This window comes from Delphinapterus leucas, chromosome 19 (assembly GCF_059928025.1).
Source record: "Delphinapterus leucas isolate spDelLeu-1000000601 "Yukka" chromosome 19, BTC_Dleu_Yukka2, whole genome shotgun sequence".
NCBI lineage: Eukaryota > Metazoa > Chordata > Mammalia > Artiodactyla > Monodontidae > Delphinapterus > Delphinapterus leucas.
In genome coordinates, this window is record NC_143147.1 from 12,279,750 (window position 1) to 12,295,589 (window position 15,840).

The following is a 15,840-nucleotide window of genomic DNA, read 5'->3' on the forward strand; positions in this document are numbered from 1 at the left end:
GGAGGAGACAGCAGCAGGCCTAAGAGTGACCTAAAACTGCTGTCAAAATGTTCACCCTAAGTATGAAAACACAGAGAAAGTTATCTGGTAGGTCAGAGTACTGACTACGTGCAATTCAAAGCAACCATCCTCTAAAATATTGAGAAGAAGGTAAAAAGGAAGGGAGAATCTTTGGAGACTGGCTGGTAAAGGGGAAAAGAAGCAGGGGGAATGGAGCCCTATAAGACAGGGGTCCCCAACTCCCGGGATGCAGACTGGTACCTGTCTGCAGCCTGTTAGGAACCAGGCCGCACAGCAGGAGGTGAGTGACGGGCGAGCGAGCGAAGCTTCATCCGCTGCTCCCCGTCGCTCCCTGTCATTCACATTACTGCCTGAACCATCCCCCCTCCCCCACCCTGGTCCGTGGGAAAACTGTCTTCCACGAAACTGGTCCCTGGTGCCAAAAAAAATTGGGGACCACTGCTATAAGAGAACAAAAATGACAGAGATGCACATCTCCTTCCAAATAGTAATAATGATAATAATAATACCCATTAGATAAATTGTATTATCTATACTAGTAGAAACAATACCATTAAAATAGGAATCTGATAACTTCCTCCAATCAGAAAATAGGAGTAAACACATACGAATCTACTGTTAAAAAACATAAGCTGGGAATCCAAACACCTCTACTAGTAACAATTTTCTTCCAATCCCACACAAAAATAACCATGAAGCAAAGGAAAACTAAACACAACACTTTGAAGTGAGTTAGACTTAAAAACACATTTGTAGTTGTTAAAAGAAAACACCTAGAAACAGAAATTCAAAACCTAAAAACAAGTGGCAGAAAAAGAGATAGAAATTTAATGAGAATTCACTGAACACAGGAAAGATGTGAAAGAGACAAAATGAAGACTAAAGTACAAGGTGCCTAGGAAAGAAGAGAGTCAAAATAAAACTTATTTAAAGGCACTGATGAAAAGGCAAGAGGCAAACAAGAGAATGACAATGAACTAATAAAAGCAAAACAAATTATATACAGTGTGGATGCACTGAAAGACAAGAAAGAAAAAACAGCATCCCTATAATTGGAGTCTACTAAGAAGAAAAACAAAACCGTGGACGATAACTAATATACGAAAACATAATTCAGGACTTCCCTGGTGGCTCAGTGGTTGAGAATGGGTTTGAGCCCTGGTCCAGGAAGATCCCACATGCCACGGAGCAACTAAGCCCACGTGCCACAACTACTGCGCCTGCACTTCAGAGCCCGTGAGCCACAGCTACTGAGCCCGCATGCTACAACTACTGAAGCCTGTGCGCCTAGAGCCGGTGCTCTGCAACAAGAGAAGCCACCGCAATGAGAAGCCCACGCACCGCAACAAAGAGTAGCCCCCGCTCGCCGCAACTAGAGAAAGCCCGCACGCAGCATCGAAGACCCAACACAGCCCAAAATAAATAAATAAAAATTTAAAAAAAGAACAAAAACGCTGCCAATTAAACTATGAAAAAAAATGTATATAATTCAACAAAACTTTCTTTAAATTAAAAGAAGATCCGATGGTACCAATCAAGAAAGCCCAACAGGTACCTGGAAAATGTACTCAGAATGATCATCTCTGATGTCCTAGTAGAACTTGCAGACTTCAAAAATAAAAATTCTCAAGGCTTTCAAGCAAAAAGAGAAAATCACTTACAAAGTCAGAAGAATAAACTGCCAGACTTCAAAAAAAAAATCAGACTTCTCAAAAAATAGCAAACAGAGCAAGGCAACACTGGAGCAGCATTTTCCAAAATCTCAAGGAAAGAAAGGGTGAACCTAGAATTTTATAACCAGGCAAATTTTCCTTTAAGTGTCAAGGCTATAGAACAACAATTTCAAGATATAAGAACTTAGGGAATTCAATATCCATAAGCCTTTCTTGAGCAATCTTTTGGACGATGAACTTCATCCAACCAAGAGATGACTGGGCAAATTTCAGAAGAAAAATAACAATGATGAGCATACAGACATATAGATATGAGTACAGATACAGATCTCAAAGACTAAAACACAAGTGAGTAAGAGGGTAGGTGATTAATGTGAGATATTTTATGTGACAAAGTAGAAATAACGTTAAAAGTGGGAGGATAAAATAGAATAAATATGCTGATTGCTGTGTAGGCAAAAGGATTTTTTTTAAGAAAAACTGATAAACCAGACGAAAAAAGTTAAATATTAACACTTGGGACTAAGGAGCAGTAAACATTAAGTATAAAGGTGACTACTAGAAAAAGCCATAGAAACCAACTTAAATACCAAAATTTTAAAAATAAATTAAATAGCAAACATATATACATTTTTGTAGAGAAAGTTATTAATAAATTACCCCAAAGCACTAGGCAGTGATGGTTTTATGGAAGTATTATTTCAAATCTTCAAAGACCAGATAGTCCCAATGTTAAACACATGATTTCAGACCATTGAAAATGAAAGAAAATTCCCAATTCCTTTAATAAAGCAAGTATAATGTTGATACTAAACATGATACAGATGGTACCAGAAAGAAAAGGACAGACCAGTATCATTCATGAATACTGATACAAATACTAAATGAAATATTAAGAAACAGAATCCAAAATATTGTATTAAGAAAAAAATACAATACGACCCAGTGAGATTTATTCCAGGAATGCAATATTGAGTTAGGAAATCCACTGATATTACACACAGTGGATTTTAAGATATTAAGAAATCTAAAGAAAAATCATAAATTATCTCTCCATAGACGATGAAAAAGCTTTTGACAAAATTCAATACCTAAGGAATTTGAGGGATGCTTTTTTTTTTTTTTGCGGTACACGGGCCTCTCACTGTTGTGGCCTCTCCCATTGCGGAGCACAGGCTCCGGACGCGCAGGCTCAGTGGCCATGGCTCACGGGCCCAGCCGCTCTGTGGCATGTGGGATCTTCACAGACCGGGGCACGAACCCGTGTCCCCTGCATCGGCAGGTGGGCTCTCAACCACTGCGCCACCAGGGAAGCCCCTGAGGGATGCTTTTTAAACATGAATTAATCTGAAACAACATACACCTACCTATCTAGCTAGCTATCCATCTATCCATCCAGCTATCTATCTTCTATCTACCTTGTTCCTAAAGACAGTATCTTAGTGGGAATGATCTAGAGCATTTCATTACCATCACAACGAAGGCAAAGATGTTCCTATCTCCATCACTACTCAACACTGTGCTAGTGTTTGTTTTTTTTTTTTTTTTTCTTGCGGTACGCGGGCCTCTCGCTGTTGTGGCCTCTCTCGTTGCGGAGCACAGGCTCCGGACGCGCAGGCTCAGCGGCCACGGCTCACGGGCCCAGCCGCTCCACGGCATGTGGGATCTTCCCGGACCGGGGCACGAACCCGTGTCCCCTGCATCGGCAGGCGGACTCTCAACTGCTGCACCACCAGGGAAGCCGTGTACCAGTGGTTTTAAGCCAATGCCATCAGATAAGAGAAATCAATTAATAGCATAAGGGTACAGAAGATGTAAAACTACCTTTATCTGCATGTGACATGATAGAGTACCTGGAGGCCAATGATAAAAATAACTCAAACAATAAAATAAATCACTAAGATTGAAGGATATATAATTAACACACAGAAACCAACGGCCTTCATATATACAAAAATAACCAGTTACAGGTCATAGTGGTAGAGAAACTCCAGTTACCAATAGCAACCAAGGGAATTCCCTGGTGGTCCAGTGGTTAGGACTCTGCGCAGGGCCAGGCTTCAATCCCTGGTCGGAGAACTAAGATCCCACAAGCTGTGCGGTGCGGCCCAAAGAAAACCAGGATGATCAAATACTTAGAAATAAACCTACCAACATGTGACCCTGGACAAAGAAAAACTTTTTTTTTTCTGCTATAAAGAACATTAGCGGTATATCTGAATACAAGCTGTGGATTAGGTAATGGTATTTTACCAATATTGATCTTCTGATTTTTGATAATCAATACTGTGGGTATGTAAGAGAATGCACTTGATTTTAGGAAATACACACTTAAGTATGTAGGGGTAAAGGGCCATCATATCTGCAACTTACTCTCAAATATTAAAAAAATTATGTATTTATATACTTTTAGAAAATAAACATATATATAATGTGTATGTTTGTATATATATACATACACATGTACATATAGAGAGAGACAGAGAGACAGAGTCAGAAAAACAGAGACAGAAATAGAGAGATAAGGAGAGACAGAGAATGATAAAGCAAATGCGCTAAAATATTAAAATTTGGAAAATGTGAAGGGCACATGGGAATGTTTTGCACTATTTTTGTAACCTTTTTGTAAAATTATTTCTAAATAAAAACATCAAAAAATAAAAATTCAGTGAAAAGTAAGGGATGGGTTACACCACTAATACTGGTTACATAAATGACAGCATGGTAATCGCATGGACTATTACGCAGCCATTTTGGGGAAAGAGAGGTAGACCTCTGTGTGCAGACATCCAGTGATCTCCAAGCTCTACTTAATTTGAAAAGCAAGATGCAGGATGGTGAATACATCATATTCTTTTTGTGTTTAAAATGCATATGACTGGAGTTGTAAAGGGTATATAAAGGGGAATGTGGGTACCAATTCTCAGAAGGTGTAAGGGGGTGAAGCACAGCTATAGAGCAGACTGAAGAAAGGACGTGGGAAACCGCTTCCACCATCCCTGACCTGCTGTTTCAGAACATACGCAAGTTCCAGAGCAACAGGACCAGGAGGCATCTTGCAGAAAAGTTTACAGGTGGGGAGACACAGACTCAGAGAGGCAAAGCAATTTTCCCCAAGACCACATTCACCTTCAACAACATCTCAGGTCTCCCGACTCCCAGTTTAGTGTTGTTTCAGTCCATTCATTCATCCATTCACTTATTCATTGGCAAATATCCACCATTCTTAAAGACAGAAGAGGAGAAAGGAGGAGGGGATGCGTAGTGATCATCAATTAGAAGTTCGAACTCAGCCTGCATCGTGTGCCTGGGAGAATTCAGGACGCTGCCTCCAACACACCTACCTTTCTAGTTTCATTTCCTGCCATCCCTACAGGTATGCTGTGGCCCCATCACTTTCCTGCGCTCCCCTGCCGTGAGCTATGGTCCCAGAACCTTCCTGCAGCCCGCTATGGGTGTCATATACCATCGTCACACTGACATTTCCACTTCCGTGCCCTTGTTCCAGAGGCACCCACACCTGACGTGCCCACCCTGCCCCAGTCCTGCCTCACATTCTTCCTGCCCCGCAAGGACCATCTTAACTCCTGTCTCCCATAGGAGGCCTTTTAGGACTCCTCCATTCAGAGGCGATGCTTTCCTCTTTTAAACCCCCTCTGTTCTTCTCAGGACCTGCTTCGTGGCACCTCTTATTTGCTTGGCAGGAATGGTTTCTTGAAGGCAGGTGCTATTTTACTCATCTCTACTCAACAAATACTTAAGTTTCATTGAGGCGGTAAATCCCCATGCCTCCGACATCTGGGCAGGTCACTGGAGTCTTAGGAGGTCCCCTTGCATCACCCCTCGGAGCTCAGGTATTCCTCCTCAAATTCCTTCCCTCCCCAGCTGTGGGACAACCTGGCTTCCAGTGTGCAGAGTATCAGATGAGACTTCATGGCAAATGAAATCTCAGAAATGGAAGTGACCTTGAAGACCAGCAAGGGGACCACGCTTAAAGCAAAAATTCTATGGCAGTGCTTCTCAAACTTGAATGTGCGTATGAGTCACCTGGAGATCTTGCTAAAATGCAGATTCTGATTCAGGAGGTGAGGGCCCAAGGGTCTGCATTTATAAATAGCTCCCAGGGAGGCCCATGCTGCTGGCCCTAGAGTTATTCCCCGAGAAGCATCATCTCAGCACTCTTAAGCTAAGACAATAAGAAAAACTACCATCGCTTGAGAGCTTGGTGCCCTGGTGCATGCGTTACCTCATACGATCTCCGCAACAGCCCTGTGGGGTAGGCGGTACCAACACCTTACTTTATAGATGAATGTAAGGGAGGTCACGGTCACACGGCTAGCAAGTGGTGGAGCTGAGAGTGAACCAGTATGTCTGGCTCCAGTGACCCCCTTTTTCTCACCATTTTTCTTCTTCCACAACCATCTAAGGAGGGAAGTTTACCTCACTACTGGGAGGGGAGTAAGACTGAGACTGAGGCCATGACTCCAGGCAGGAAGGGCTGGGACTTCTTTGTTCTGCCACGGACACCATCTGCATAAGGCAGAGTCACAGAGTTATATGGCTCTGTTCCCAAGAGCGCGGTGCTGAGAACCTGAGAACAGTATTCTGTCCCGCTTCGGAGCCACCATGAAGTGCTGGAAGCTGTTGATTGAGAGGCTATCCTCTCCTGGCCACAGATTCCAGCTGGCAGAAATGGCATTGCCACCACCTTTCCGGGACCGGACAGCCCCATGGCTTAGCTGTCAGGGTTCATGAGACTCTCGTCAATGAGCAGAAGAGAATGAGGAAGGCAATGCCAAGGGCTGGCTTCTGGGAAGGGGAGATTCCTAACTTGGATGACGGGTCAATGCCATGACCAGTGCCAGGAAGAGACTGTACTGGCCACCAACCTGCCCCTGGAGTCAAGTTGAGCCATGGGTCGTGGCAGGAGAAAGCTTGGACCTGGCACCAGCAAGAGACTGGAAAATAAGGACATCCAGCCCAGAGCTGCTAGACTTCTGGCTGGGCAAGTCAGCCTCTGGGAACACAGAAGAACTCCATCCTCTACCTTCTCCCAGTGGGATTTCAAGAGACCACCAAGATTCAGGGTGCTAAAGGGATCCTGTATACCTCCTCCTCCTGTTTGAGCAGAAAAGGAGAGTCAGGCTGGCAGAAGATAAGGAGTGAGGGATGCTTCCCTGACCCCAAGACACCAAAGAGACTTCTCTCTTGCCCCACTGGCAGAGACTATAGGAGATCTAGCTGTACCCAGGTTACTTCTCCTTTGAGGAGAACATATATGTACCCTATAGGTGAGGTGAAACTTCCCAAGGCAAGGAGATTTACAGTGCCTCCTTCTCCTTTGTTCTATAATATCTCCCCTCTTCTTACACCAGCCCAGCAAATTGTCCCAGTGGACTGGCCTGGCATCCTACGTAAGCCAGTGGCAGCAGGCCCACAAACAAACATTAAACAGAGACACGTATGGTCCAGGACTCAGCCGATGGACTGACGGATGGGAATTTTTCTCTGAGCCACCATTTACCAAGGTAGTTTAAATTGGTGATACTTTCAACCCCAGCACTGCCCTTAGAACAAGAAGAGCCCAAGAAGGATGGAAAACTTGTGGATTGACTTCTTGGTACCTTGAATGAGTCTCCCAGTGGCAAAATGGGTGGTCCTACCTTAGAGGTGAACTCTTGGGCAGCTCAGGAAGTGGGCCCAGGGCTCCGTGCTCTTCAGATGGAGCTGCAAGCGTTTAACTGCTGCCCAAACTAATCTCAGTGGAAAGGGAGTCCTGGGCCACATTGAGGAGGGACATAGCACGCTTACTGCTTCCTGGAGGGTCATGGGTGTACTTGTCAGCAGGACCAACATGAGAAAGAGGGTTTTGTAGAAAAGCTGCCTTCAGGCAAAATGGCTAAGTTTGTAAGTGGAAGTACTCAAGTGAAAAACTCAAAGGTATTGCCCTGAGCTTTGCTTTGCCTTATTTCCTCTTATTTTGTTTGAACAGCGGTTACATTGAGAAAGGGATTCACTTGGTGAGTGTTGAGCTCAACATTCATGCGGATCCATCTCTGCTTCTGATGCAACCGATTTTAACCAATTAGCCACCAGGCAAGGTTGACTCAATTCTAACAAAATATGGAATCACACTGATGCCACAGATTTTCCTAAGTGTAAGGCTTAGAGGCCACCTATATGTGCTGGCACGGGGCGCACGAAGTACCACTGAGTAAAGCTGAGCACACTAGGTCAGTGCCTGGCTCTCGGTATTCAGCCATTAATCAGGAGTCAGCAGGCAGAGGAAACCGAGAGAGCAGATCAGAACAATCAGTAGGCAGCTTAGAGCTTTGGTGCCCTCAGCCCACAACCGCAGAGGTCCTCTGGCCTGTTCCCACTGCTTCCTGGTGCCCCCAGCCTACAGAGAGGCACAGGCAAGAATGTTCCCAGGAGGTGCTGGCTTCTCAGAGGCTGATCTCAGGCAAGCTAGGCCCAGCCTTCCCTCCCTCTTGCTCTATTTCCCAGCTCACTGCTGCCATGGAGACCGGACACCTTCTGAGCGCTGCGGTTTACTTGGAGTCCAGCTTCCGAACACCTTGGTGGAGTCAAGCCCACTCGCTCCCCTGGCTCCCCAGAGTGTGAAAATGTCTAAGCTGGATTTCTGGAGCCAAACAGCACAGGGTCTCCGTCCACAGGATGGTCTGAAAGCCCTTGCTCAGATCCTGGTGGGGGGAGGCAGCCTGCAGTTCCATAGAGGCCCATGCACCTGTTCTGTCTTTTCTAGAAGAGCAGATCTAATTTCAAACCCTGTATCACACGCGGCCGTGGCAGCGCCCAGACAAATGCGCTGGAGGGAGGGGTGAGCACGGGCCCGTGGGTGCATGGGGTTCAGGCCAGCAGTGGGGCTCGGGCAAGGGCTGAAGTAGATGACTGAGAAGGACAGTGCTGGGGGAACCACAAACCCACACGGAAGCAGAAGAGGCGAAGCAAGTCCCTGACTCAGTTTTGGATGTCCTCCTGGCTTCATTCAGCCACCCACTCCCACGGTTATCCCTTGAACCTTGTCATCACCAAAAGCTCACACCTCCTGTGCTTGGTCTCCCACCCATCACACTGATCCAAAGGCTCTGGTCCTTGCTTTCCCTGCTCTGATGTCTTCTTCCTGGTAGACCTTTTACCCAGGCTCATCACTGGCTGATACCTGTGCGTTTCTGGGTGTTAGAACCCCTCTCTGGCTTTGTTCTCTTCTCAGGGAGCAGGTGCCATCTGCCCAGCCCCTCCCTCTGGACCACCATCACTCCTCCCCTTCCTTGGATTTGGGGGCTGAGCAGCCGGGGTGCCACCTCTGCCAGTCTCCTTGCTGAGACCCCTAAACTGGCATCAGGATGGTCACTTTTCCAGCTTTGGTCTCAGCACCTGCTCCAACGCCCGCACCCCCTTCGTAGCATTTATGCCCCCCACCCGTCTTCTGTCTCAGACCCCATGGAGAGTCTGCTGGGCAGCAGGAATGGCTATTTCCAGCCTAGCCCTAGGGAGCATCATCTAGACAGAATGAAGCGATCCATCCAGGGTCCTTCTGTGGGGTCTGGGATTGCTCCCCACAGGGCAGCAGCTTCTGGGGCTCTGGCCTTATCTCCATCTCAGGGGAGTCCCAAGGCCTCTGAGGCTGCGCAGGTGCCAGCTCCAGGCAGCAGCATCCTCATTCCACTTCTCTGGGCTCTAGAGATGGGTGTGGAAGATGCTCTGAAACCAGACAGGCTGGGCCTGCTCACACGTCCTCACTAAGGTGACCAAATGACCTCATTCGCCCAGGACTGAGGGGTTTCTTAGGACGCAGGCCTTTCTGGGCTAAAACTGGAACAGTCCTGGGCAAACTGGGATGGTCGGTCACCCTAATGCTTACAGTGGATGACCTTGCTTCCCGAATCACTGAGCGGGGATTCCCACATGCCCACCTGCATGCACCTGTGGCCGAATACCCTGCTTGCGACTCTGGGTGGATTTCACCCTTAGACAAGGCCAGCCCCCCCGGGTGACAGATTCCATCAAGGAATCTCTCGCCTATCGAGGATGTCACTTCTGAAATATACCATCCCCCACTCCTGCATAATCAATTTTCCCTTCTTTACTGGATCCTTCCTACCAGCATACAAATATCAAATATACTGTGATTTCTCCCATCTTAAAAAAGACAAACCTCTCTTTATATCACACTGCCTTCCAGCTACTGCCCTCACCCAGCGTCCGGCCTCATGTACTGGAAACTCCCCTGTTTACATCCCCAGCCAGGACAACTCCCCTGAACTTGACATTTCCACATGGTTGATTAAGACGCATCTAAAACTTAATATGAAGTCAGACTGAATTCACTTCACCCCCAGCCTCTGCCGAAACCCTGGCCCTCCCACAGACGTCCCTCTTCCTAATACCTCAGGCCAAAAGCATCTTGTTTTTCGCTCTGCCCAGAGTGGCAACCAGATCCTCAAGTGACCCCCAGGCCCTGGGTGGTCCAGCCCCGCTCTGACCCTGCCCCCTACTGCCCACACCCAGGCCCCATCTGCTCCAGCCTCACGGCTGTCCCTGTGCCAGCCAGGTGGGCAGTGGGTGGCTGTTCCCTTGGCCTGGGAAACGCTCCCACCCCCCATTCCAGGCGACTTGACCCTTCACCTCCTTCAGCCTTTGCTCAAATGCCAGTTTCTTCCTGAAGCTTTCTGGATGCTCTTTTTAAAAACTGCAACTCCTTCCTTCATTCTCTGCCTCATTTTGCTCCATAGCTTTTAACTCCTTTTTGACATACTCCAGAGATTTACTTCTCTCTTTCAGTAGGTCTGTCATCTCTCTCTGGCATGTAAAGTCTGTCTGCTGCATCCTCAGGGCCTAGAAGAGTGTGTGGCACAGAGCAGATGCTCTGCGTGTGAGCTGACCTGGAGGGATGAATGGCCAGGTGGGCAGCAGTGCCTACCTCCTCCAAACGGGAGTCACTTTGGGGCTGCTACCATTCAGCAAAGGCTTCAGGGATTTCTCTGTCTGTCTCTGACACACACACACACACGCACGGGTGGAAAGGACCCGAGGAACAGTGCCGGTCAGCACAGATCAGATGCATTTGCTGACACCATCACCTGGGAGGACTTGGGCCTGGTGTGGCCTGGGCTACACGGGTGGAAATCAAGGGAATTAACAGTAGGTCTCATGGGAGTTTCCGGAAAGCGTCTTCAGGCTTTTTCATCCGGACTCAAAAGCAGCCTGCCTGTCTGAGATTTTTAACCAAACCACCTGGACAGCAGAGGGTGTCCGTAGGTGTGTTCATTGAGACAGACCCTGAATAATTATCTGAGGAGACTGAGTTTCCTTTCTGGAAGGACAGACCCTGCTCATCTGGTGTAAATGCTCTGACTCCTGATCTGTCTTTTTTTTTTTTTAATTGAAGTTTAGTTGATTTACAAGGTGGTGCTAGTTTCCAGCCCGTCTTCTTTTTGTGACTTCCTGTCTTATAAAGTGTGTCCTCTGATAAAACAGCCATCAGTCACTGAATGCTCACGACATGTGGGTCCCGCTGACCCACCGCCCGGCCCACCTCGGCCCTTCTGTCTTCAAGAGACAGGATGTGTGGGGCTGGAGTACCTGCTCTGGAAGCAGGTCTGGATGGGATGAAACAGTGCTAACTGTCGGAGTTGACCTGGGCAGGCCACTCAACTACTCCAGCTTCAGTTTTTCACCAGTGAAAATGGGGACAAGAGCTCTCCTGCAGGGTTACTGGAAAGGTGCAAATGCGACAGTGCCGGCACATAGTAACCGCTTGGTAAAGAGAAGCCTTTATCCTTGGGTTTTCATCATGGCAGCCTGAGTAGACCCTCTGTGCCCTTAAAGACTGCCCTGGGTTCCCGCGGGAGAGTCTGGGGGCTCTTGTCTAATCAACAGAGGAAAAGTTATAGGGGAAACTTGGTCTAAACTCATGGCCACTCTGATCAGTATCTTCCTGAGACTTGACTCCCATTTACCCGAAGGGATGAGCAAACAGGAGGTCAAAGAAGAAATCAGAGCAGGGAGACATGCAGAATTAGTTCCCCAGGAGAAGGAGAAAATAAAAGGAAAAGTAAGAATTATAGGAAAAGGTGAGATCACATCATTCAGTTAGAAAGTCCTGAAAAGGGGCGTAAGTACAAACTCTGGTGCCTGTGAGCCTAAGGCAGTGCTATGCCACCTAGGAGGCTGGCCAATGACTGTGTGGCCCCCTAGGCTAAAATGTGGGGTCTCCCAACAGGATAGAGATGGAGCAGGGGGCCGTGGTGGTTAGGAAGCCCCTAGGGTCAGAATTCTATTTCTTCTAATGTCTCACCTTCTCCAGCCCATTAACAAAAGAATATCTACTTAGTTAGGCCTCATCCAAAGAATTTAATTATCCATGTACCTGTGGATCTTGTTATAAAGCAGGAAGACATATATGCATCCTCAACCCCACTGTCTGAATTTGGGGGAGCCCCACCGGAGCTGGAGCGCACATCTCTCTGTAATGCCTCGGGGACCCATAAAACGGAGCACGGGGCTGGGAGCATCCCAGCCTCCAGTGAAGGTTCCCAGTGCCATTCAGAACAAAGACCATCCACGCTCGGTCTCTGATAATCAGAGTCTGATAGAAATCCATGTTTAACTCAGTGATGCGGTCGGTAGGTCAATGCTATCACCTTCTAAAACAGGTGCTAGCTACACCACAAGTTCCGAGAGTCATAGTGGGGCCATGCTGTGGGCAGGTGCCACCAGAAGGCCTAAGGCACACGTAAGAAGCTGGAACAAAAAAAGGAATAAAGGGGGAGGGACCAGAAAGGCAGTAATTGGAGTTGAAGCAAAAGTAAATAAATAAGAAAAGAAAGAGAACCAAACACACATGATGGGGGAACAGCCCCAGGTTAGATGTCTCTGAGTGGTCCCCTTCCCGTGGGGCATTTACAGGGGGCTGCTTTACTTAGAAGTACCATTCAGAGCTGAACTTGGTTTGTTCTGAAGGAAGCGAAGATAGAGCTTGGCCCTTTTCCAGAGATCTAGGCTGCGCAGGGATAAGGGGTCTTGATATTGGAAGGGAATCCCCATTTCCAAATCCCCACTCCCACCCCAATCTCTTATCATCTAAATAGGAAAATACACGCAAGGTACATTCCCGGAAAGAGGAGGTTTCAGAGGCCTTCTTGAGCGGAAGGGAATGGAGAAGAGGATCTGGTAAGGGTGACAGACCAGGAGGACAGGCCATGCACACACAGGAGGGCTGGATGAGACCACAGAACAAGACAACATGGGGAAATAATAAGCAGAGGCCACAGCAAAGCCGCCACACGCATGGGCGGGGTAGAGTCTCCCGGGTGCCCAGGTGACAGTGACTGGAAGGACAGATAAGGATAGAGAATCACCTGTATGTGCTCCGATGGAGGTCTAGCTAATTTGAAAGCAGCCTCACAGCCACACCCATAAATACATGATCGGGCTCCCCTGTGGCTCTGATCTCATCTCCTTCTAGCCTGCTTCACTCACAGGCCTCCTTCCTATTTCTTGATCTACAAGAACCTACTTCAGGGCCTTCCTGATGCCCCTGCCTGGGATGCGAGTCTCTGTTCAATTACCCCCTCATCCCAGAGGTCTTCCTTGACAACAGTAGCTCCCCGCCCCCTTTACGTGCTTTAGGTTTTCTCCCTGCACTTAACATCAAGGGTTTATTTTGTCTGCTTCCCCCAATGGAATATGAGTTCCACAAGGCTGGATTCTACTTTGTTTTACTTCTGAATATTGCTTAGTGCATGCCAGGCCTCATGAAATATTTGTCAAATGAATGTGTGTACCCAAAGCCATAACATTTATAATATACATATAAAGAGTTCTATTGATTGAACTGTTGGGTGTTTCAGGTTGCACCAGCTATAAGGGACAGGGTAAGGGTGGGAAGCCACTGCCGTTGAGAAGCCTTAGTAATAAGTGAGGGTAGAAAGCATCTGCAGTTGAGAAGGCCATGTTCTGTTGGAAAGATCCCGATTTGTAGCTCTGCTCTGAGGGTCATGGGGGTGTGGTAACCAGCCTCCAAAGTGGCCCTCAGTGATCCTAGGCACCCGACATTCACAGCCTTGTGCAGTCCCCCATCCTGAATAGGGCTGACTTGTGTAACCAATAAAATATTGTGAAAATGATGATGTGTCACCCATGGCCTTGGTCATAGAAGACATGGTGGCATCTGTCTTTTTCTTTCTTGGATCACCCATTCTGGGGAAGCCCAGCCACCATGCTGTGAGGACACTCAAGTAATCTTGGACAGGATGGCATGGGGAGGAACTGAGGCCTCCTGCCAACAGCCAGCACCATAGAAGTGCGCCACCTTGGAAGCAAGTCCTCCAGCCCCGGTCAAGCCCGATTCAGCTGATGCAACCCGTGCTGATACCTTGGCTGTAACCTCATGAGAGACCCCCAAGCCAGAAGCACCCAACTCAGCTGCTCCCAAATTCCTGACCCACACAAACTATGTGAGATAAGAAATGTTTATTACTGGTTGAAAATGCTACATTTTAGAGTAACTGGTTTCACAGTGATAGATAATTATCAAAAAGCAGATGACATGGGAGTCATATATCCCAGGCTTGAGTTGAGTTGATACGTCAAGGATTGTGTCTTTTACCAGTTAACTGTGAGGCCCATTTCCCCTTCCCAAGCCATCTGGTCCCAATTTGATTCTGCAACTCTTAGTAGCCACAAATGCCACCTGTATCCTCAATAAACTTTATTTAGACACAAAGAGACACAACAGAAAATACATACACAGATACAGATTTTTTTTTTTCTCTACAGGATGAACAAACATCACATAGGGAATTTAAAAATTGGATGCATGGAATGTAAGAAAAAATTGCAAAGTTCCTTGTTCACTCACACTTAAAACAAACACATATTTCAGGGGAAGACAGGGATATACCATCCCTACAACAGAATTCACAGTTGTCTATAACAGTACACAGGTGTTAGGAAGGTAATCAAAGGAGTTAGGGATCCAGTTACTCTTGATATGACAGAATGCTCACAACACTAGTAGAACTCTGTTTAAACAAAAGACAGAATCGAAGATGTCACACCCCCTGCACAGATGCTCTGCAAGCTGTCGGCTAGGTCATAAAGCAGCTCAGCAGAAATGCCACGTTAACTTTCAACTTGTGGCTTGAAGGTCTGTGTAACCTCTACCTTTGTATGCCCATCATGGAGAGTTTACATAGACACACTTAGGACGCCAAAACTCTCGACATGCGTGCTGGCTTCGAGACCCACAGTACAGAACACTGACATCAGTTTATAAAATGTGGCTTTCAAATGGAAAGGAATAATAGCCAAGAGGAGAACGAACACTTTGTAGATGCTGCCACATCCATCAGCAGTGTTTCCCACCATGCGCCCGTGGTCCCCTCCCACGGGCAGCCACTGGTATCTGTGTCCTGCTCCACGCTGTGGGCGGGGCAGGACGCATACCTCTTGGAAGTCTATTATTGCCTTCTAGAGTTACACCTGTGACCTCCTGGTCACTCCTGTCAGAAGCCACGCATGTCACCAGGATAAGCAACCATGGAAACCACCCAACTTATCCTGTCCTGGACCACCCTCTGGCCTCCACACCATCTTTACATTTCAGATCGGGGTTCCCTAGGCAACCTCTGTATTTTAGTAAAAAATGGTTTCCACTGTACCCTTCGTGTGTCCTCTTCCTAACGTGACAAATCCAGATGAGATGAAGTTATGGAGATCAGGTCCTCCACTTCGGTAAGCATCCTTCCCATAATGTCCTGCAAGAAGATGGGGCAGAATTACCTGGCGCATCCAGGACACCAACAAGAAGACAAACATTGCTGCTCCAGCTCACCCAACAATGATGGTGAGCTTAACTTCAAATCAGCAGCTGAGCCAGAAGGTAGAAGCAATCAAGGAAAAAAAAAAAATTATATATATATATATATTATTTTATAAATTTATATATAATATATATTATAAACATATAAAGTATATATATGAAGTATGTAATATATAAGTATTACATACTTTATATCTATTACCAATTTAAATACATATACATTTATGTGTATATATATATATATATATATATACGTATATATATATACACACACACACATACACATACACGCACATA

The 15,840-nt window shown here is 46.7% G+C and overlaps 1 protein-coding gene across 3 annotated transcripts in view; it reads right to left on the reverse strand.

Moving 5' to 3' along the window:
• The window catches only part of SHISA6 (shisa family member 6), a 242,096-nt gene that overhangs the window by 110,180 nt on the left and 116,076 nt on the right, over positions 1 to 15,840 (reverse strand). For 2 of the 3 annotated variants that reach the window (XM_089900333.1, XM_022595569.3), the window contains exon 3: positions 15,383 to 15,478. The exons of the other annotated variant lie outside the window; for it this stretch is intronic. In XM_089900333.1, coding sequence (XP_089756459.1) covers positions 15,383 to 15,478 — 96 coding nt within the window. The remainder of the gene's footprint in view (positions 1 to 15,382; positions 15,479 to 15,840) is intronic. 3 annotated transcript variants of the gene reach the window in all.